The 24,228-nt window shown below is 44.3% G+C and overlaps 1 protein-coding gene across 1 annotated transcript in view; it reads right to left on the minus strand.

The window, feature by feature from the left end:
• Positions 1–314: 314 nt before the first annotated feature.
• The window catches only part of SESN1 (sestrin 1), an 82,478-nt gene continuing 58,564 nt past the window's right edge, over positions 315–24,228 (minus strand). Inside the window, exons 2-10 of the mRNA XM_074150295.1 lie at positions 10,081–10,146; positions 8,950–9,150; positions 7,840–8,022; positions 6,225–6,467; positions 4,861–5,008; positions 3,912–4,024; positions 3,478–3,668; positions 3,064–3,208; positions 315–1,443 (exon numbers count right to left, since the gene is read on the minus strand). Of these exons, the coding sequence (XP_074006396.1) occupies positions 1,357–1,443; positions 3,064–3,208; positions 3,478–3,668; positions 3,912–4,024; positions 4,861–5,008; positions 6,225–6,467; positions 7,840–8,022; positions 8,950–9,150; positions 10,081–10,146 (1,377 nt within the window). The 3' untranslated portion in view covers positions 315–1,356. The remainder of the gene's footprint in view (positions 1,444–3,063; positions 3,209–3,477; positions 3,669–3,911; positions 4,025–4,860; positions 5,009–6,224; positions 6,468–7,839; positions 8,023–8,949; positions 9,151–10,080; positions 10,147–24,228) is intronic.

Below are 24,228 nucleotides of genomic sequence, written 5' to 3' on the forward strand. Positions count from 1 at the left end.
ATCCCACCACGTTACCTGTGAGGAAAGAGAAAACCCTATAGGACAGAGTGTGCCTTGAAGAGAGGGTGGAGGGCTATGGGAAGGATGAAAACATCAGGAGTATGTGAGAGGTGTTCCTACGATCGTTTTACTGAAGACCTAAATCTATTTTTTAAACTTTGTTTTCTCCCATCATTTTAGACTCGGTTGAAAAAGTCACGGTTTGTCATTTGCAGTGTGTTTGCTAGTTGCCGTTTCAAACATTTTGAAACGGTCTTCGAACCAGTAAGAACAGAAGCGTAAAATTAAACCACACAAAAACACCAACAGAAAAAGTTGTTACCTTTATTTAAAAAATACCAATAATACTGACAAATTTAAAAAGCAATTCACACTCATACAAAAGTATTCATGTGTTCTCCAAAACCACTGTATATTAAACGTCAGCATTTTAATCAGGTTCTGATTTACTAAAAATAGATGGTTTTTAGCCTAGTTATTTAAGCAACTGCAAAAATCAGTAAGACCAGCGTTGGGCATGTAATACAGTAGGACTGTTTGGCAGCCTAGAACAACATTCCCACACCTTGTCCTAGCTCCTGGAACAGGTATCGGTTCATCCTTGAAAAACAGGACAAGAAGCTACTCGACACTTCACGTAGTCAGATCTCTAAAAAAGCTCTGAGGACTCAAGTCCCCTTCTTTCCATAGGAAGACCATTGCACTTTGGAGCTCACCAAATAATGCTGAACAAATGTCCTGTAGCATTTTAAGGCTAAACTATTGGAGAAAATTGACTGCTATCTTTCAAATCATCAGTGTGGACAGAAGAGGTTTAGTTCTGATTAAAAAAGGAATCTAAATAACAAGGCTTTTTTGAAACCACACACAATAAAGGCTCAGACAATAGCAGTGCTCACTTTCACGTTTAGCTTAACTGGAACAGCCTGTGTCTGTTCACTCCACCAGCACAAATAGCAGCATCAAGATTTTTCTAAAATTATTCTCAGAGGGAAAGCAAATGTCATCAAGTCCCACTTCTTGTCACGCTCCAACTCCCGTAGTATTTGCCTTAACACAAGATCTATGTATCTATCATTTGCTATATTGCCACAAGTTCAGAGAGTGTCCCGTGCTGTCTAAAGCCAAAATACCGTGAGCAGGCAGCACTTCTGCACAACCCTGTCTCTTCAACTGCCAAGCGTTCACTGCCGAGTGGCAGCAGTGATATTCCAAACATGGAAATAGCTGAAACTAAAGGAGTTATGGCACAATGGGCATCTTAACTTATAGCTACCGTTGGTCCTGAGGCTTCGTATCTTCCTCTGCCACGCTGCAGCTGCAGAACATTCCAACGTCGACAGGCAGCCGGAGACATCAGGTCATATAGCGAGTAATAGCTCTCAGAGCATAAAGTAGTTCGGCTTGCATCCGAGCTTCTACCAGAAGCAAATTTACATGGACCTTGGGGGAAGAAAAGAAGTCAGGCTTTAACGACGCACTCACGGTAACCTATGCCAGTGAAAGGAAGTCTGTGGGTTTCATGTCAGTGTTTGTAGGAGGAGGGGGGGAGCACTTGGTGTTTCAGCCACCCAGTTCTGCCCGAGGGAGAAAAGGCCAAGCGAGCGCTGTCGCAGCATGGGGCCGCGGCACCTCACGGGTACGGCTAAGGGGGGCCAGGTTCAGAAGAAGAGGTTGTCTTCCTGTGGTGGACTGGCTGGTTTAGCTGGACAAAATGGAGACCAGCTTTCAAGCACACAAACCCTTCTTCGGCAGCAGACTATGCACAGCTTGAAAATAATTGTTCAAATTTAGCTTAATTAAATTAATCGATTAGTTAAAGGCAAAAGGGTGGTTGGTACCTGTGGAGCAGAGGGGGTTGTTAGCAAAGGAAGAGGTGATAAGGTGGTTTGTCCCTGTGGGACAGAGAGAGAAACACACAGGTAATTGTCACCTGGACAACATGGAGTGGTACCTGAGGGGAAACACAAGAACAATTGTAACATGCCATAAAACTATTATTTCTGCTGAGGCAGAGGAGTTCAGCAGCTACCGGAGGTGAGAATTTTTGTTCCCCAGCTCATCGCCTCAGTGTCTTTACTGTATTTCTTTGAGGATGAGACCAGAAACTGTGTGTGGGAGGGCGTGAAAAGTATTCTCTCCCTGACAGCAGGTTGGCTCTCGGTATGTTCTGGCGTGTAACGGCTGCGTTTGGTGTCATTCATGTGATTTCCATGAGGATGGATGGCGATTGCATTGAGTGACATGTACATGTATGATCCTTGGATTCTGTGGCTATGGGGATGCAAAGTCTTGGGCTTTAAAGAAGGATTTGTGTGCTTGAAAAGCTCGTCTCTATCAGTTAGTCTAACCAAAACAAACATATGTCGTATTCTACTTGAACAACCTTAATTCATTGTAGTTATAGTACCCCCATTATAGCTGGGTATCTCTAAACTACTTTCACGAGGATTAAGGCACATTTATGTTTCAGCGCTGTATCAATGTGCATTTTAAGTGGGGCCTACAAATATTTTTCCACAGAAAAACTGGAGGATGTGACCTTGATGGAGCAGACATCCAAGAGTTAACAGCAAGAAATGCTACTGGGAGGTGCAATCCAGGCTGTAACCCAGCAGCAGGACCTTAGGCTTTAACACGAAGTAACTGCTTTGGGGCCATTTGCACTAAAATTGAGGGCAGGACCGTGAAGCCCTTGGCCAGCAACAGGGGGCTGAGGCCGAGGGATGGGTCTCGCATCACTTCGCTGGGACACAGGTAGCACCAAGTGACAGCAGAGAAGAAAGCTGCAGTCACGGTGAGGCTGTACCATTTGCACGTCTGACCTCCCCGTACAGTGCAGAGCTTGCACAGTCCGTGCCAGCTGTGAGACAGTGAACGTGACGTCGGAAAGGAAAAATTATTTCAGCCTGGGCAGTACCACCCCTCCTAATGGATTTATGGAACGCGAGCAGAGTCCCGGTAGCACCTACTGAAGCCCGAACACCAGCTGGGTGGCTGTGGCTGTCAGCGTGGCAAACCGATCTACAACCCCTGTCCCTCCACATGCGTGCAAACTGTTACCTTCTCAGAGTGTTCGAACTGCCTCCAGAAGCTATCATACATTCTTTTTGTGGTCTTTTCAGGAGTGCAAACCACAGTCTTGATATAAACTTTAAAGCTGCGGTCCAACAGCTGATTAATTTCACCATAGTCATAATCATCGTATCTGTTTGGAATTGAAAGAAAAACACTTTCATTTTCAAGAACCAGGTATTTTACTTGCGTTGTTTCTAACTTCCTATGGCAAAATAAATTATTGTGTAATTTGTACCACTACTGGCCCTCCCCCATAATAAAAATATGTTTAAAAATACATGCACGGTTGCTTAATAAATACCTTTGCTTCAGTCTGAGAAAGGAGAAGGAAAAAAAAAGGCAAAAAAAAGCCACTACTACCAAGTCTGATGTGCATAGAACAAAAGCAGCAAAACTGACCTTATTCCAAACATACAATGAATATAGTTCCAAATAGCTCGTCTTAGCATTGAGGTATCCACATCTTTGTGCATGGCCATTGTGTTGTACGTCAGATTATAAGCGATATGAAACTTCTCATCAAGTAGTTGTCCCACATCTGGGTAAAGACGATTAACCAAGGAATAGCCATGGTCTTCCCAGGAATAATCCTTAGAATAAGTGAAAACGCAGAATGGAGTCTTTTAGAAACGAACTTGTGAAGGTCTAGTGCTTCACTGTAATTTATCTCAGGGCAGACAATGCGGGGTGGGGTGGGGAGGGCTGCTCGTTTGCTTGCTGTAAGCCTTCTCCTCCGTGGGGCAGCGAGAGCACAGCAATTGCCAGGTTTGGTACCCGGCACAACAAAGCTATCGCGCACTAAAGCTCCCGAGAGCAGCCCCCGTCCTTGGTACCTGAACGCGAAAGGTGGGCACGTGCATTCCATGTCTGGAGAAGTCTTTGTAACCATAGCTGGTGTCCTCAAAGTGACGAGACACGTCTCTTGTTGGTGCCGATTCTTCATCTTCTGTTAATTTGAAACAGAATTTCACACAATTTCAGTAAGAACAAACTGGAAGTGCACTAGCACAACTCTTGCAGAAGAATGGAGTCTCTGTGCTTTTTAAATAAACACACAGCTTCACTGGACTACCTGTATTAAAATTCTTTGGTACAGCTCAGTGTGACTGCAACTATGGCTTTTAGAGGCAACTCCATGAAAAACACTCAGATTCTGACAGACAAACATCTTTTTCTCCCTTCTTTTGTGTACCAGTCTTTACTCTGTTCCCTAAGTCTAGGGGACACTGCGCCTAATTCAAGGCGTCTGTAAAAATGTCAAGGGAAAATCTGTTTTGGAACAGAGATCTTTTTTAATAAGAGACCTCTAAGATGTCCACACCAAGTTTATTTTAGAGGAAACTCTGTTGAAGAGCCCATAAACAACCCTAAGCTTGTAACAGGTTAAGTATTATCTCAGTCATCTGAAAAGTAAAGTTTCATAGACTTAAAATAGCTACATTTGTTAGGGACTCCTTTTTACAGCCTCTTGTGAGATACTTAAATCTCTTGTGAAACTCTTAAATCTCTCAAGAGATTCCATTTCTGTTGGAAATTTCTGTTAACAATGTGAGTATTACGGTGTGTTTGAGAGAAGCCACGAATCTTGGCACTGCTTTGCTTTTAAGTGTTCCTGAAAGAAAACAAGTCACCCCTAATCTTGATCCCTTCAAAGAAACGGTAATATTTTTGAGACATCTAATAACACTTTTTTTTATCCCCTCTTGCAGTACTAAGTATTTCTTCAAGTGATTTGGAAAAGTCTAAATAAATATTTATATCTACACGCTACAGCTGTTTTACCTGAAGAACAGACAAACATGCTTTCTCTCTTCTCCCTTTCAAACCGTGTAGCCATCTCCTCTTGGCTGGCTTCCTCTTCATCCCTACACTCCTGGAGCTGCTTCATTTTCTCCATAAGAGCTTCAACTTCACAGACAGACTCTGTAGACTTAAAAAGGAGAGAAAAACATTTCATCGCCATGTTCCAAGAACTGATGATGGCAGAAATCGTCAAGCCAGAAAAATTAAACACAAGCCGCGTCCTTCGTTTACATCTTTAAATACTGATTTTTCGAGGAAAACAGTTCTTGAAAGAGATCTGTGCTGACCCAGAAGTTCACATTTAGTCATCATCTTTTCTCAATTAGATCCCTGGTATTTTTAGCATATTTTAAGAATCGGAGCTTTTTGGAACAAGCAGTTCTCACACTAAAATTAAAGTAATTTCTCTTACTTAATCTAGATGTTTAACAACTGAAAAACAAGGAGCTGTAACAGAAATTCTGATAGAGGAAGTAACCACAATTTACTACCCAACTGTCTTTTTTCCCCTTCTCTGCTCACAGAGAAGAAACGAAGGAAAAAGGCAGAGTGAGCATAAACACACATTTAATGAAGTCTCAAAGGAAAGCTACTGCAAGAGTCTTACTTCACCAGAGCTGTTTTAACACCACAACACGCTATTAATTCAATATCTGGTCTTGTAAAAATCCATCAGCACAAAGCAAAATAAAGTTATCTTCAATTTATACTGTTGGGCTCCTTTCCTCTCTGCCTTTTGCAGTCAGTTTGCTCCATGAGAGAACCAGCGAGCTCTATCAGACAAAATTTAAATGTCACACACCGCTTAGTTCACATCATGCTTTTCACTAAGTGGAAGCAAGCACAGATCGGTGAGCGTAAGTGCTGCAGGCAGGAAACACTGTTTTAGAAAGAGAGTCAGAAAATTGTGAATGATCTGTCGTGTGATGTATCGCAAACAATTCAAGGCAACAAAGTCAAAGTCTGGAATCAAAGGAAGAGCCAGCTTTCCACTGCACCCATGAAGAAAAGCATTCCTGGCCGCTGCTGCTCAGGGCACGTATCGTGCACTGGCTGAGGCCAGGAGTCGTCTCAGTTTCCCCACAAGAATGACAAGAGACCCAAAAAATAGACAACCAAGAGATCGTATCTTTGTCTCTCCCTTCGGTAGCTTCCCCCCAGCTCACCAGTGTCACCTCAGCTTCTCCCAAATGTATCTTTTCAACTGGAATAATCTTTTCAACCCTCCTCTAGGCTAATCAATCCCACTCTCACCGAACGAAAAGTGATGGGCGTCCTCCACGTATTAAATTTACAAAGAAACTATTACTATAGAAAGAGACTTTGATCAGACAGATACTTACTGGAATACCTCCAGTTGGGCTGGCGTGAATCTCATCCACCCCGTGGTACCCATTTGTAATATCGCAAATGCAATAGTTACTGACGGAGGGGGGCCTGAAGGTGTGACCCCCTTCGCAGTCGATCTCCGGGCTGATTCCACAGCCAAAGGTGAAGGAAGCAAGGGAGTGGTAGTGTGTGAGGAGAACGACCGCGTGGATCAGCTCTGCCAGGGACCAGCTGTTCTCTTCAGTCTTCAAAAGTTGCTTTAGAAACCATGCAAGACAAAAGTATTAATTTTAAAAAGTCATTCAAATGATCCCACCTCAGTGCAGTTTATCAACGCATCTCTTTACCAGATGATACAATTATTTTTCCAACACCCCCAACTTGCTTCCTAACTCTCTGCTGCCATTGCATGCTCGGTGTCCTGTGAGCAGGTGACCTGCCAGCCGCAGCCTCACGTGGTTAAGTCACACAGGAGATGACTCCTCTCGCCTCTCAGGCCCTCAGCTATTGAATCAGTTGGGGTTTCTATTTTGCACCGTATGGTTTGTATTGAGGCCAGACCAACTCGCATTGAAATTTCACACCTCTGATGAAGATGCAACCACAACAGTCGCATGTTTCTTCAACTGGTCTCAGAAAAGTCTCATAAAAACAGTCTCAGAAAAACCCCAGCAACTCCTTGCGGATCAGCTGTGTAAAAACCTGGCATCAGTGCCAGGCTCCCTCCATCTTGTCCCTGTGGGTGGAATGTTCTACATTTGACAAGAAATTTCAAACCCCAACTTCCCCTTCAGGCAGGAAAGTGTGGGAGGTCTGGGGCCTTCTGGCGCGCCCTCGCCCACAGCCCAGCGTCCTGCCTCCCAGCAAGACCCGCCGCTGCCTCCCCACCGGGCAGACAGGGCTGAGAGTCCCAGCACCCACTTCCTCCTCGCTAAGGGTGAAGAGACGAGCAGAGGAAGAGGAGGAGGAGGAGGAGGAGTTGCTGCAGTAACCAGGGCCAGGCCCGGGGCAGGCATGCCCCTGCCCTGAGAGCTGCCATCACACACAGGATGCGTGGCACCCTGGAAGCCGGCTGATCCGGGTAGCCCTCGGGGCGGGGGGCGCAGCAGAAGCAGCTGCTTGGTGGCTTGTTGATGTTGCAGTCCTGGCTGGCTTGTCCCACCACCGCTCCCCTGGGCTGTTCTGCCAGCCTGCTCCCTCCAACCCAGCCTGAAAACTAAGCACGTGGACCAGCAGCAACTGAGACTGGACACGTGGTGATCGGCGTCCAGCCTAACCTCTGGTGGCATCTCAGAAACGCTAAGGGGGTTCTGGCTACTGACAGCACAGGACTTAGGGAAGTGCACATCTTAGCACACCCTCATTGCACCAACACAATTCTGACATGACAAATCTGAAACGTCAGTGTTTTGTAAATTAAATTTTTTAGTCATTTAAGGCCAGTAACGATCGCACCAGTTTTACAAGGGCGCAAGTGATATTGTATCACAGTGATGTAGCACTGCAATGACAGTCAGTAACACACAACATCTCTCACCCTGTTTGGCTCTTAACCCTAAAGATCTGAGATTGCATTACTGAAAAATAAGTAAAAATAAGTACGTTCACATTACTCCATGAAAGATTTACCTCGATATGTTCCTTGGTGATAAGCCAGGGTCGATGAGCCAACATTTTGTTCAGTTCTCCTAAATTTTGCAGTTTTTGAGGTGCATTTTCCAGACCATTCAACCATTTAGGGTCTCCACCGACATGAAGGAAGTCATTCACGTGGAGGTTAACAAGGTAAGAGCACTGGTGTCGTGCTGCAGCCTAGGAAGGAAAACACAGTTGTGATACAGAAAACAATTACAGTAAGTTAAGTGCTTTATGACAAATACTGTAAGTCACCATTTCTTCAAAATATTCAAGAATAAGACTCGCAGTGATCAAAGGCTGAAGTAAAAAAAAACTGAGATAAATTTATCAGCCTGTTTTGACTAGTGTTCTCACAACATAAATTGTAATAATAATTCTTCACTCATAGACATTTTAACTACGCTGGCTACAGGTGCAACATCCAGGCAGAAGCACAGGCACAGATTTAGCAAGAGTCCCTACTGCAGAGTAGTCTCCAGCAGGGAAGAAGCAAGGCTGCCTCTAGGGGAATCTGTACCAGCTAAAACAAAAGCAGATTTTAGAACAAATACAGCAAGAGAGACTAAGGGCAGCTTTTCAGCAACGAACAGACCTAGTATCATTTATTCAAACAGGAATACCTTCCCCATCAAATTAAGGCACAGCCCAAAACTTTGGTTCAACTTCAGCAGACAGAAATCATTGCACTGGCAGACTGGAAATTATGAAATCAACCACTTCTGGCAGAAAACTTGCTTAGAATTTAGAGATTCAGAAAGAGATGATGGGATTGTTGAGTTAGAGGGAGGTGTATTTGACAGGACAAACAAGCTTTCTTGAAAAACAGTTTCTGAGATACTAAGGAAACCAAAAATAAACAATTGTCTTATTTCTGTAACAGACTTTTCCCCCCTCTTTCTCGCAGTCCTATTGAAACTATGAACATAAAGTCCTGGTCTTGTGAAACAATTTGCAAACCAGACACAAACAAAGCTACTCTGCTTTTCCCCGTAGCTCCTGATGAAATGCCTCTCCAACTAGAAACTGCAAAACACAGTAATAACTGCCATTAAACAAGCCCAGAGACGGTTGCCAAAGTGGCTGTTTCGTGTCCCAGCGTACCATTATCCCGATGTAGTGTCGGTAATGAAGCGGGAGAGGACCGTCCATTTGCAGTAGATAGTGCTGAGTTTTTAGAAAGCTTTCAAGATACTGTGGGTGGAAAACCATCACCAAGGTAACATTGTCCAACCGGCCCAGTGTAGTAAAAGAATCCGCAAACAGCGCGTGCATCATGGCGTCTTCGTTTCCCACTTGAATTGTCTGATTGAACAGAAAGAGCAGTTAGCAATATTGTTTAAGAAGTACCAATAAAATAGTAAATAAATACATTAGCATAGCACCCAGAGGCCTCAGTGAAAGGAATTATATTGTAAATCTATTAATGGCATTAAATCAGTGCACATAAAGGAAGGCACATAAAATCCCCTTAATACCTCTTATTTTGGAGATCACAAGTGGTTGTAACAGCAAAAGGGGATTTTTGCCTTTACACTTTCCCTTGTGCAACACTGGCTTCTCATTTTTAACTGTCTCACCTTCACTTTCTTGAATGCCCCAAATTGCTCTAACTCGGTTTCTTATAACAACAAGGTAATTGAATAATTATTTTCACTGAGGAAAAAAGAGGGAAAGAAGTAAAAAGCTTGCTGACAAGAGAGAGAAATAAAAGGAAATTGAGGCTTAAGGCTCTACAAATTCCTAGAAATTCCTAGAAAACCACAGGCATATTACTAACTTCTTCTCTGCTCCAAATTCTCTTACCAGACGATGAGGAGAGAAGCACCAGAAATGCTCAGCCACAGCACTCTGAAGCTTCTCAGATTATTCAGAATGGTAGAGGCAGCTCAAGAAAAAGCAACCCCAGAGCAGGGGGGCAGGTGCCTTGTGGACCAGTAGGAAATTACATCCGGATGTTCACAAGGAAACAGACGCTCTTACACAAAACAGTACTGGGTTTCTCTCATGCTAGAGAGCAGTGAAGGAGGGGTCATAACCATTCCAAAGCTCCCCCGGGCTCTCACTGCTTCTGTACCCTAGAGCTGTGGCCAGTGTCTCACCAGGACTGAATGTGATAACGACTGTAAATGTTTTGCAGCTCAGCAGCTGTCCTGAAACCAAATGTGGGTTACTACTAAAAGGCTGTTCCTTAAAAGCATAAAGTTCACTGTGTACTTGAAAACAACACCACACCTCCTTCTCGGGGATGAATCTGCTTGGTCCGTGTCCCAGTGGTCTAGGAATTCTTATTCCAAGTTCCTAGAAAAGAAAATTACACCATCTCAGCACTTAGTTATAAACAGCTTTTTAGCTGTGGTTGCAAGAAAGACAAGAATTCCCCATTCAGAGCCGGGCTTATTTGGGTACTCGTGGTACTCTTACACGGGTACATTTACTAGTACCATTTGTACAAATGCAAATCATTTTTTATACAAGTGCTTTATAATTAGCCACGCTTGTTTACAGTGTACTGTCCCACTCCAGCAACAAAAAACTCAGCAACAAAGGCCCTGCCAACTGAAGAAAACACACACAAATTTATATGCACACACACACACTACAACCTGGTTCACAGAAAATTCTGCATAAAGCATATTTTGGCAGGGTGTCCAGGACAAGGAGTTCAGTACAGAGCCGCTGCTGTCTGGTTCTGCCACTGATAGAAAAGGAGACTGGTGTGTGTGTGTGTGTGTGTGTGTGTGTGTGTACATCCGCAGTACGCCAGCACATAACACTCTGTGCATCTGTCAGGAAATGAAACAGCTGTAACTGTAATCAGATTTCTTCTTCCCAACCTCAAAGAGCTCTCAGACTGCTGAAAGTACCTGATCTACATTTGCATCTGCTTGCTTTTCAAGATAGGATAAATAGCTATTCAAGCCAGGAGGGAGGGAGAGAGGGGATTTTGCTCAATCAGAACAGCAGCAGCCACATCCCCACACACGCCTCTGTGGACATGTTGCCTTACAGGTAGGAGGGAGGAGGCTGGATGCCCCCCCAGCAATTCTTGACTTGCCCTCTCCCTCAGCTCGACGAACCAACCTGCCAGACCCACAGCACCCTGGGCCCTTTCTGCAGCCAAGGGGCAAGTTGCAGAGGAGTCTCAGGTGCGTTTGTGATCTGCTTGTTCCCTTAGGAAGGGTGGGAGCCATGGGTTCAAGGGCAGTTTCTGTGCTTGGCATGGAGGACCCTCAGAGAGGGCACGTACCAACACGGGACACAGCGTCACCTCACGCTCACACGTGCCCACCCTCCCGGCTGGGAAGCACATCACTACAGAGGCCCGCTCCTCCTTCAGTGCAAACCAGCTCTCCTGAGGGGATTACTGCCCGGCCACCAGCACGGCTTCCCCAGGAAAGATGGGAGCCCTGGCACACGAAGCAGCTCCTACCACTTCTGGGGCAGCTGATGGCACAGTGCTCTTACGGATCGAGGGAGACCTGGGATTAAAGCTGGGGATGGAGCTGAGTGCTAAACACTAGGCTGGATATAAACTAACAGTTTGGGCTCTTACCTATTCCCTCTTCCTTGCCTTTTAAACACATCAATTGCCTCCACTCCACATCCCAAGCCACTCCTTTTCTGATGATACCAACCCCATCCAGGTTCTCAGCTGGGTTTAGATAAATAAATAAAATACTGTGTATTGAGCCAGTTCAGGCTTGACAGAGCAGAGGGGCACCTCTAGCTGGTTTAGGCCTCAAGAGCAAATGGAGCCCCTAAGAGCTGCTTGCCAATTCAGTTTTAAACTTTGCTACGTTTTCCCCACATAGATAAAGGTTGTTACAAACCAGCAATACTGGTCTCACTTACTATTGCACTTTTTCTGTCTTTAGCTGAGGTTTCTATTTGCATGAGTTCATTGTACGAGAAGCAATTTTATTAATCAGTTACTGCTCCCTGAACTTTCGCCTAAGATTAAAAACCAACTTCAAAAAGCCAGAAGCAACCAGCGCAGGTCTAAGTCAGAACCACCAAAGCCCATCAGGCTCTGATGGTCTCCTTAGACCCTTGTCAGATGCCTTCATTTCTCAAGTCTTATTTGGATAAAGCGAGATCAAATGGGAGCTCTTACACAGTCTTCTCACACTTTCCCTGGGACAGTAAGGTTTGCAATGTACATTTTTCCTGCTGACGGTCCCAACATTCACAAACAAATTTTGCCTGTCAGTCAAGTCTCCAGCAATTTCATTTGTAGGACGGAATTTATGTCTCAAAAACATGTTCTCTACTCAGAGTTCTACCACAGCTTCTTATCCCGGCTACAAGTACCCTTGCAACTTTGAGAAACATTTTACATCCAAATGACAGCAAGAAAAAGAAACCTGTATGCATCATTTAACTTAGCAGACGTCTGCAGTTGTCTGCCAACTCAAGCACTCCAAGACAAATACCTTTTAGTTTAATTCTTGAACAACTATGTTTCAATCTTCCCCTTTCCCAGAACAGTTACAGGAAGAAAAAACCCAAGATTTCTGAACCTGAGATCAACAAGCTGCTGACATAGTTTGCCCCACAATCTAAAATACATCAGTACCAATACACAACATGCTTTTTAAAAGCATGCAGAGGTTGAATCATTATGATTACACCGCTTGATTACAACACTTCAGTAAAAACCACACCCTCTTCGCATAGTGACTTGGGATTTTTTGGGGGATTTGAAGAAGTTGCTTTGTTTTCCCCTCAGGAGAGAAAGCATCCCCCTGAAATCACGGCACGAGCCAACTACTCGAGAAGCCTGGGTTTGGGTCTCTGTTCCGGCAGAGATTTTGCAACAGATTTGTGAATGTTTCCCATCTGCGAAATGGGGGTACATCTCCTGAAAATTGTTATTCTTCAGTTACAAGCTATGGCAGACCTTTCAAAAACTGTTTGCCCCTCTTTTTTTCCAGAAGCAGCATTTAATCAAGTTCTCCTAGTACCTGAGAAACAACAGGCATCTCTGGATGGTCCCAGCATCCCAACATTTCAAATAGTATATGGACAACACAGTAATAATTCTCAAAACAGTCCCAGACTATCTTCCCTTCGTTTTGAACATATTTCTCTGCTCCATGATGCCCTTCACTAAGTGTCTACCTTCCAAAGACACACAAGTAGCGTCAGTCTCCAGCTTTCCCTCTCAAAGGCAAGACCCACATCCTGACCAGCCACACCACGACCACATTCCTCTCCTGCAAAGCACCTCACCTGGAGCACCAATAAGCACTTGGCAAAACAGCTGGGGCCAGGACGAGCAGCAGTTGCAAGCAACCGATATTTATTTGGGTTATTACAAAAGTATAAGCACCTTTTATGCAATTCCAGACCACCAAGTTGCACACCAAACTGTCCTACTTAGTGCCGTGCTTCCTCCATCGAACTTCTCCTGGCTTCTTTCCTCCTGTTTGCTAACCTTGTCACACCACTTCCATTCAGCTTAGAAACTCTGCAGCTGAGTACAGCTCCAAGCTCAGTAGAAAGCCAACCACTACTGAGGCCCTAGGTACAAATAATACATAATAATAAGGCATCAGAAGCACTCCATCTTCAAAGCCAGAACATAAAACTCACATAGCTGCGAAGCTGAGCACCAGGAGTGGAACAGATTTCACCTTCAACACCCAGCAGCTCACAGCTAATGGAGGGAGTTGGGCCTCGCCAGGTGGCCATCCGTTCCACTGCTCACCTTCCAGACATACCTTGACAGAGAAGCAAGGCTTTAGCCATATAAACGCTGTATTGCTACGCTGGCTGAGATGACCCCAGAAATCACAGAAAAGCCTCCTCTTTCCCCCTGTGTAACATAACTTGTATTTCCATACAGACACTATTATTTCCATGAGAACTATGTTCACCAGATACCTACCATTTCTGAATCTACATGTCCCTCGCCACTGCCATATCTCAGCATCTCATCTAATGTATGACATTAGAAGACATTCATGCAACATTCCTGTGAGGCAGAGCAAGGGTATTATCTGCCATTTAGGAAAAAAACCTGAGCAAGAGAAAAGCCACATGTCTAACGGGCTGCTGCAGAAGACTGGTGGCTTGAGCTGAGATCTCTCAAGTCACGGGCTAATGCTCTAACCATCAGACTGTGTGCCTTTTCAGAGACTTCTCAACCAGGAAATATGTTTTATGCAAATTTACACCAAGAAATAGCTCTTCAGAGCTGAGACAGAAGACTTAATGAGACAAGTCTGCAAACGTAATTATATACTTCCCAGCTACCATTCTCTCTCACCAGTCTGGCCCATTTAGTACATCCAACTCCACAATGCCAACCAGACCAGAAACCTGTACTGTGTGTACACATACGCGGAGAGAAGACCACTCTAAAACCACAAGCACGTATAAACTCACTCTATTTATGGCTCTTCTGTATCTCAAGACTCTGTCAATCAAGCCCACCTTTAGGTAATTTTTCTAAGTGTCTTGTCAAGAACAGCATTCCTATCAAATTTAAGGAAAAGCTTGAGATGGAAAATCGAACTGCAAATGCTTAGAAGAGGGTTTTTAATAATTAAAGTACAGCGTGCATCACCTCTGTTGGTAACTGAGCATCTTCTACTTTGGTTCTGAACCTCTTTAATATATAACTGAAGGGAAAAAAAAAAGTCACTTCTAAACAAACGTAAAATATCAGCAATTCTATCTAGAAACACTGAAGCAAAGTTATAAACCGAGACACAGGGCTGTCGTGCTTTGGGCTGGGCTGGGTTGGCCACTAAGACTAGCTTACCTTAGCTTAGCTACAGCTCCTGCTGTGCGCCCAAAATGCTTTTTCAGAGCCACGTTCCGCCCCCACTATGGGCTCCTGGCAGCTAGAGCTCTGCCTCTTATCACAAAACCTCTCCCAAAACTCAATAATAGTTCTGTCAGATGAGTACAGGGACTGTTACCAAACTGTTAATTTTCAGTCATTCAGGATTCATGAGCTGAGCACCAGCTCTGAACCACAATCTTCAGACTGCTTCCCTGGTGTTAGCACAGTGAGTCATTTTGCTCCCTTCAAGTACAGTCAGTAACAGTATCAAATGTTATATCTCCCAGAGAGACTTATTTACATACTTAAGCCTCCTCTAAATAGCAAAAAGAACATTTTAGCATAAACAAGCCACCAGCGAAGTGAAAATATGATTATTGATTTACTTCACTAAACCACATTTAGATTAACATCTTCATCTGATTATTTAGTGCTGATTAAGCACTAAATACTGCTAGATTCAAACAAAATTGTATGAAAATCACACACCGTAATGCAATATAAAACAATCTAAAGGAAGGAACCAGAGAAGGGAAATGAGTTTGAAGTAACCTTTTTGGAGACAACATTTTCCTAGACAACCAGTGATCGTTTTACATAATCCAAGTGCCTTTCATATCCAAACTTAGGGCTAAGAAAGGCACAGTGAGCTGTGGGTTAAAAACTCTTCAACACAATCTCCATGTAGAATTAACCACCACCCCCAACGTGCCAGCGCTGAAAATTCAGTTTAGTATACTACGGTACACATTTGCAGCTGACATTAAAAATACCCATTTAGACCTTTATACTCTTATAGACTAACATGCCCCAAAGCATCTACGTGTCTAAGAAGCTCATGCTGCATTTATTTCCAAGGGAGACTTTGGCACTCACCAGTCTAAGAGCCCAGTGCTGCTTCTGCTTCACTCACTGCCTCTGGTTCCTGCTTCCCCTTTAAAGGTCACCCACAGCAAAACCTCACTGGTGGTGACACTGATGGGCTACAAATTTGGAGTTTCCTTGTTTGGGATCTTAACAACAACGACTGGCACAACTGGCCTCACAGGACAAGTTATTTATCACCAAGCTGATACATACTCATCTTAAAATACGTATTTTCAGTTCTGCTAAATACAATAGCTACCATAGTTTGCTTATCAGGTGGGCAGCTTTGGGAAATGAAGGGATTAAGACACAAAGAGTAGTGATTAAATATGATCCTTTTCCTACAAACACTTAAATCCCACAAATCCTACACCTTTTCTAAACGTGTGACTAACACAACTGGCAGTTTTTTCCTATTTTATTCATTTACCTAATCCAGAGGTAGCTGCAATTGGGGCTAAGCACAACTGGCAGTTTTTCCTATTTTATTCATTTACCTAATCCAGAAGTAGTTGCAATTGTTGGGGCATTCTCAAACAAACCATGATTCATATTAAAATGACAGAAAAATTATCTCAAAAATGCCCATGTACTCTACATTTTTACGCTGGTTCCATTTTCTGGGTGTCTCACACTGTCATTCAGCTGAAGCACTAGACATGTCTGCACTTGCATGGATTTGAAGAACTGAGAACAAGTACTCCCCCCTGTGCTACAAAGCACTCTGTTTCACAGACCTACCACTCGTCACTGGAATTAGAACACAGCAAACGTTGAATCGTTTCTATTTCACAGAGAATATATTATTCTTATATGAATTTAAATACTTAAATTACTTCTTGAAATACGCTATTATATACTTACTACTTGAAATATGCTATTTCAAAGGACTTTGAGACTTTCAGAGAAAACACTGATATTTAAATAGCATATTTAAATATTTAAATATGTTAATTTAAATATCAGTGTTTTCTCTGAAAGTCTCAAAGTCCTTTGAAATAGCATATTTTAAAAACATCCCCAGCTAGTTTACGTGACTCGATTCAAGACAGAAATCAAGGCAAGCGAGTGTGTGCCCAAGGTCACACACCCTGTTCACGCTGACAGGAAGAAAAGGCCAGACTCCTCAGTCTCAAGCTCCAACACCTCTGGTCACCTTCTAGGACCGAGCAGTAGGAGCAGGTCCAACTGGAGTAGTCTTGAGGCACCTAAGTGCTACCTACTCTTCCTCAGCAGTAACAGCTCTTCCTGTAGTGGTTTTGTGACACAACTCCCTGGAGACCACAACCCAATTTACTTCTGATATGAGCTCAGTGAAACCAAGAGGCTGAATTTCAATGACTAGTGCCGAGCTTTGCTACACGCCAGTTCTGTCATGTGTACAATGAAACAAATAGTATTAAAGGACAAAGGATTTGGAAGGAACATCTGCAATTTCCATGCTGTAAACACTGTTTAAATACCAATAAATCAGTGACACAGAAGGAAACAAGTTTAAACGTGACAGTTACCGTTTGCATTATGTAGACCGTACTGCTGGATTATGTCAAAGCAAAACGATTTGTATCCAAGAGGTACTAGATCTGTACAAACCAGAAAAATACAAAATAGTTTCTGTGGCAACCTGCAGCAGTTTGAGGATTTAAAAGTTTCCTTTAAAATAAAAATCTTAACGTAGTGACACTAAAAAATTTACAAAAGAGATCCAAATCAGTATTTTAATTCCCGTTCAAAATAATGCTATTGACTGGCGTTTGCTCACAATTACAGCAAGCTCTCCTCTATCAGAAACACAAGACCAACCTCACTGTTTCAAGAGGATAATCCAAGTCTGGGCAAGAACGAAATAAATACCAGGCAATTAAGAGGCAAGAACTAGTTGGATAAAGCCTAAAATCCCATCAGAGACACCCCAGCAGCACACACACAAGCGGCACACAGCCCTTCTGGAACCAGGTGGCGATGGGGAGGATAACGACAGCATCTGCATTGTCACTGTAGTTCCCTTCTACTGGGTATCCCGTAGACGGGAGCTACAAAAGACCTGCAAATCCTCCCAAATTACCCTCCAGTAGCTCTGAATCCCACCTTCCAGCAGGGATTTCTCCCCGGGGATGCTCCCCGGGAAGCACGACCGCCGCCCCCGGGGGAGGGTCACCCCTGCGGGGACCCGCCGCGGCCCCGGCCCCTCGCCGCCCGCCGGGTACCTGGTGCTGGGGGCGGGGGGGGGCCCGGCCTCGCCACCGTCCCTCCTGCCGGCGCTGCGGGGCTGGGGCTGGCCGCGCTCCCCCGGCAGCCCCGCCGCCGCTCCGCCGCTCCGCCCAGCGCCGCCGGGGCGGGCCCTGCCGCCGGCCCGGCCTCCCTTCCTCCCCCCCGTCCCTCCCTTCCTCCCCGCAGGCGGAGCGGCGGCCGGGGGGCAGCTGCTCGCCGCGGACCCCGCTCGCTCCCTCTCCCCGGTGCCTGCCAGCCAACAAACGCCCCGGAAAGGGGGAGAAGCAGCAGCAGACGCTGCGGCGAGGGAAGCCCCCGGCCCCGGGGGAAAGCGTCCCCGCAGAGCCCCACAGTCACCCGGTCCCTCCGTGCTGCCCCGGCCCGGCTGGGGACCCTCTCCCCCTCAGCCCCGCTCTCTTCCCCGGCACCGAGAAGCTCTTTAGACAACACTTCCCCCCCCCCCCCCTCCCCCGTTCCTTATGCAAGAGTTTCTATCTAACCTTCTCCTGAAGCAACAAAGTAATTATGGCTTTTAAACGGAGAAATCGCAGGAGGTTAACATTTTGTAGATAGTTGTGTGACTAAGTATGCTGCTGCTGCAGAAATTTGGCCTCCTGCCTATTCCCAAGATCGTAACAGTCCTGGGCAAACATATGTTTTGCAATCACATCAGCAAAACACTCAGCCTTTGTTTGCAGCAGGCTGTACTTCTCTCGTTGACCCCCCAGGGCTGTAAACTCTGCCAGATGCCTTACATCTCCCACCTCTTTTGGTTTGGGATTTTATGGCATCAATTATTTCAAAAGAAACAAGTCCCTGAGCTGGCCCACGTGATTTTTTTTTTTTTTTTTTTGTCTTTCACAGCACTCTAAGATTTATTAAGCTAAATTCTGTTAGATCATTTTCCTTCGAATATTCTGAATTAAAATAAAATATGAGAGACCCCAAGAAGAGAACTTCTATTGCAGTTTTGATGGGAGGAGGCCAGGACAGCTCTGAAGCCCTGAACATACTCATTTGGGGGAGGAAGGCCTCTGCCTACAATTCAGCCTGCTCGGGTTTGAGTCCTGCCAAGCTAACAATCAAGCAGGGAAATTCCATGACACTGAACTTTATGCTTCTGTTAAACGTAAAACTGAACACTGAAAAATTGTTCACAGGGTGTTCCTGTTACGGGTGTACGAATCTTGCTGTGAAATGTAGAAAATACCGAGGGGGGTGCTGTCAGGGGAAGGTGGCAACATGACTCAAGGCAGCAGTTCTCCACATTTCTAATTCTAAAGCATTAAAGGCTTCCTTTCCTCTCCACTTTCCAAATACCATCGCCTCTCTGGGCTGTGCAATTAACCCTGGAGAGCCAAGGGATACTCTACTTCGGAAGGCTTAGCGGAAATTATAAAGTTAAACTACCTAGAGATGCCCAGGTACCGCAGCTCCTTACCTGGGGCCTTTAAGCTGGTAAGTTCTCCACAAGAAACGAAGTGTGCTTCGTACCTACTTGCACTTCATAAAATGCTCAACAGAGGCATGGAAAAAGAAGAAGAATGCAATACTGGCAAGGAAGGTTGCATTTTGTGAGCCAATAAAATAAACTAATGAAGAACTGTTTAATTCCCACTGGCTACTTCCTTACTTCAGGCCAAAACATAACAAAAAGAGAAGGAATGGGCTCCTCTTGCAACACAGGCAAAGAACTGGCTTGTGCTCAGAAAAACTGTCGAAAGAAGAGAGTAATTACCTGAAAGCTGAAATGCAAGAAGATGCCTCACCAGAAGAACTCTTCCTGGATGTCAGATGAAAGGTCACCGCCTTCAAAGTATTTGTTAAGACCCTTGGAAGAAAACAGGGGGGCTGGAAGGGAAGCAGCGCTCCCGCAGTTCCCTGAAGTGTTTTCCCCCCACTGGGGTTGATTGCCCTGCCTGGATATTTGAGAGGAAGCCTGTTTATGTTAACAGTTGTTCCTATACAAAGAACCTTGGCAGATACAGATTTTTCTCTGACATTGTCCAAGGGAAATTCTCTCTCATTAAACAACCAACTGAACAGCAGAAGGTAGGAAATTATTCCGTGTTCTTCGCTCTCTGTATCAGGACAGATGAAGGCCCTGACAGCATGTCAGCAAAAGCGTGTACAAAGGGGAAGAGGAAGTCGCACCGCCGTAGCAAACAAATAATAATGGTCTTAAAAGCTCTCCCATATGGCCTGAGTACACAAGCCCCGCTCAGGCCCCAGGTATGTCCCTGCCTTCGCAGAATCTCATCACCCGGGTCTGCTGCAGGCGTTTTCTCCACCCCAGCCCTCACACAAGGATTTCCAAAGCGCAACTCCTCCAAATCGCAGAACACGCAAAACTTGAGCCACGTGCTCGTCTATAAATCAGTACGCAATTGTAGAACAAAATTACTTCCATTTGGGGGCTAGTAAAACAAGCTACATGAGCAATTTCAAGGGGGAATATGGTTTGACACCGGCACAAAGCTCGTTTGGGTACTAATGAGTGCAGAACCCAGTGCAGCTGGGGGACACGGGGACAGATCTGTGGTACAGTTTGCATAACTTGAGCATTCCCCTGGGGAAACTCACCAGTATGTTTGACCAGGTATCGATGCAAGTAAACAGTGATTGAATTAAATGCTCCTACGGGGAAAAAAAACAACAAATGTTTAACGTGAAAATATCAATAGATACCAAGTTTCCTTTCACCCAGAAAGAGTGTATGATAGATACACATGCAATCACCTAAAGCAAACACCACCTAAAGCGTGGAAATGTACTCTTTCATAGCAAGCATTTCCATAAAAGCTGCTTGCATAAAAGGATTGCTTTTAACATCTCTGCTCTCTAGGTTAAGTCCTCAGAAATGCAGTTTCTCCTTGTTGCTGCTACAGTGAAAGAAATGTCCTGGCGAAGCTAAAAGGAGAGCAACCAGTTACAATGTGAAAAGCCTGATCCTGCAAGCACATATGTCTGCATTTAGCCGCTGAAACTTGGACTGGTTCCATGTCAGTCCAATAGGGCGACTTTTTTGAGTCAAGTTCAGCACAAACAGATGACTCCAAAGAACTGGCAAACCAAGACCTTAAATTCTTTCCATAGAAAAGCTATCCAAGCAGGAGCACTCAAAATGCCTGTTACTGCAGTGCTCTGGACATCCAATTAATATCTCGGAGGATGATCAGATGATTCTTTCCCAGGAACATTTACAAGTAAAAACAGATAATTCTTCGGGGTTCTGAGCTACCTGATTTGTATTAGTTCTTAGGACTGGATTTCTCTCTCGTGGTTTCATAAGGTAGCGCCAGCTGTGGAAAGATGTAGCGAGCTGAGCAGAATGGGTGTAAATACCAGCAATTCACATCCCAGTGTCTTGGAACCCCCTGAGGCAGCTGATGGCCGCAGAGGCATGGTGTCTCCTCTCTGGAGCTACGCCGGCTGAAGAGGTTACAGCGCTAACCCGGGTGTCACTGCCCCCTGCGGGGGGACAGGTCTCCCCCCTAAGACCTGCCCGCCCAGCTGCTGCAAACAGCACTCGGTACTGCTTAGTCAAAGTAAGCAATCGTAGGACTATTTTGGGTTGGGGAGGTTTTGATTTTATTTTTTTTTTAATTGTATTAGGTCATTTTGACTGAAAGAGGTTTGGCATTACTAACAATGACCAGTTCTCAGGGGACGCAACTCCTAGCGAAGAAGCAGCAATAAAAGCACCGGGGCAAGAATTTCTTCAACCAGAACAGCTCGAGCAGCTCCACCTAATCTGGTGCCTTAATGAAGTCACCAGGTGTTTCAGCAATGACTAAACAGCCCCACACCGGCCGCTCTGAACATTTCCCTGTGGATTCCACTCATTCCTCGCTGTCCACAGCCACTACCCTTTTCATAACAAATTTCAAATGTATCTCATAATCTCTTCTATCCCTTTATTATACATTTGTTATTTCTAAAATAGAAAAAGTCTTTATCATCATAACAATATGGGAGGCACAGCAATCAAACCATTCATTACAGTGATGAAAGAATTTAAATAGAAGAATATGTCATCCTAGCATGCGGGTCAAGAAAAAATGGTCAGTATTTCAAAGCATTCTTTTTTATTTAACCTTAACAATCTGATTTGTTAGTCTTCACAAAACTCACTCCATTATTAGAATTAGTACATAATTCTAGGGAGGAGGATAAACTGTATTCTTTGTACAATCTACATTCTTGCTGTATGTGTCAAAAAGGATCAGCCCTTAGCAATGGCATTGACACCTTTATAATAATAACAAAACCAAGTTATTTAGGAGAACAGAGGGCTGACAATTGGCCATATCAGGAAATAAGTTTAGACTTATATATAAGCTTTTTTTTTGTTGTCTTTAGGCTTGCAAGGCTGGCTAAGACTAAACATTTTACAATATTCAGAGAATATATTTATTGTTTGTTCTTCAAACCTTATTCATCCTTGAAATTTTTCTATTTCTAGCTCTTTCTTACATGCTGCTTTCTTAACACATCTTCAGCTTTAATGGGCAAATGACTTGCAAGTAATCAAGGGGGTTTGTGAGTAATTACAAATCAGGTCATTCCTAGCCCACCGTAACCCCACCAAAGGATCCAACGTCTTTTCTCTCAGAGCTGCAAGAGGCTGGGACACTTGGCTGGTACACCTGAGCTCTTCTCACAGCTGGTGGACCGTAACTCACCAAGCTCCAAGAATTCCAATGGCTTTATCTGTTCCCTGAACTACTTGGTTCATCACTCAGGACTCTTATTCCCAAAAACAGGCATTCTTCTGGTAATTTCTGCCTTTAAGATTTCTACAGCTTTCCCCCACCTCTAAACCATAAATTGTTTTGTTTTTTCTCTCCCTAAAGCTTGTTCAAATTTAACACTCTCTTCTGCAGTTATGAGGTAGCAGAAGTACAAAGTTTAATGTAAGGAGCTGCAAGAAGTTGAGATCCTGAGATTATTCACGCTTTGGCAAGGTCACGAAAACACACTTACGGTTTTTAAGACACACACACAAAGGTAGAGATTAAAGATGCATATCTAAAGTTTAGTAGATTGAAAGAATGTCTTACCAGATTATTTTTCCCCATTTTTATGAGGGTACACAGTTCCTCCTAGGCTGATAAACAGCAGCTGAACTATAAAAGTTGTTTGTCTGGCTTGCTGTGAATATCTAGTGCTAGAGAAGTGGGTCCTTCTGATACCGTTCTGAGGTGGCTCCAGGCTCATGCACTATGCAAGAATACTCTGGTTAACAACTCCCCCCAGACCCAGCTCCTCAAAAATGAAAGTCCATGTTAACTAGTTTATAAACTGACTTTAGTAACTCACAGGTAACTTCTGATCTTTTGGTGGCTAGAGGGTGTACAGAGAGGGGACCATTTGTCCAGCTGCAGATTGCCACTCTCTGGGGAATGCAACATCTGTGGGCTGCCAACCACTCTGCAGTGTCTCTCAGTACTAAATAAACATTAACATTAACATCCCCCCCAGTTTAACCTTAATAAAAGAGTGTCTTTGGAGCTCAATCAAGAAAAATAAAATTTAACATAGCTCATAGGTGTCTAGAACTGGTTTGGCCTAAACAGGTCTCTCGTCTTCCCTTCAGTTAGCAAACTGCTGGGTCACACCAACGCCCAAGACATTTTGCACAGCTCCCTGGAGCTGGGATCCATTTTACTCTTTTTTTCTCAGGCCCCCTCTCCCTAAGATGAATATTGAAAAGGGACGAATATCCTTTCTCAGTTGAGTGAAAATTCACCGTTGTAAACTTCCTGCGACTCCGAGTCCTCATCACTGACTCAGTTGAGAGCAACGAGATGATGCAGTCCCTTGCTTGCCATGCTGCCTGGAATGCTGTCTGACCCTGCTTCACCACTCTCGGGAGAAGATGCTGTTGGAAGGCCTGTCCTGCACAGATGGAAGCTGCCTTATCACTCTGAGCAATCCACAGTAAACAAAACCTTTATGCACAATGCAAATGTGTGCCTTCAAAGCACGGGAAGGCCAGCTGATTCATCCCTGTGTGAGTTCGAGGCTTTTGGGTTTTTTTAAACTGCATTTGACCTCAGAAATAGTCTTTATACGAAAACAAAAGAAAAAGCAATGAAATGCAGTTCATTATTAACTTCTGACAGAAATCAGACGCAACAGCAAGCACATGGGCAAAAAACGCCTTTAGGAGTACTGGAGTGTTATACCTGGCTTACTGGAATGGGGTGAGACCATGACCCAGAGCTGCTTTGCTGAGAGGTTACAGTGAGCATGCAGGAAATGTTGTGCGAGTGTCCTGTGAAGAAATTGCAACTAAAACCTACTTTCATACTCTGGTACTTACAGACACGCAGCTCAGAACCTCTTCTCCTCATCAGAAGCTTTTTGTTATCTGTACCTTACAGGGCTCGGGTGTATTTCTAGAAAATTACTTGAAACTCAGACGTGAGGCTCATGCCTGACTTGATTTTGCAGGTACAACAAAAAAAAAATGTATTTCTGCAGAGCCTTGACCAAGGAACAAA

Source organism: Numenius arquata, chromosome 7 (genome assembly GCF_964106895.1).
Source record: "Numenius arquata chromosome 7, bNumArq3.hap1.1, whole genome shotgun sequence".
NCBI lineage: Eukaryota > Metazoa > Chordata > Aves > Charadriiformes > Scolopacidae > Numenius > Numenius arquata.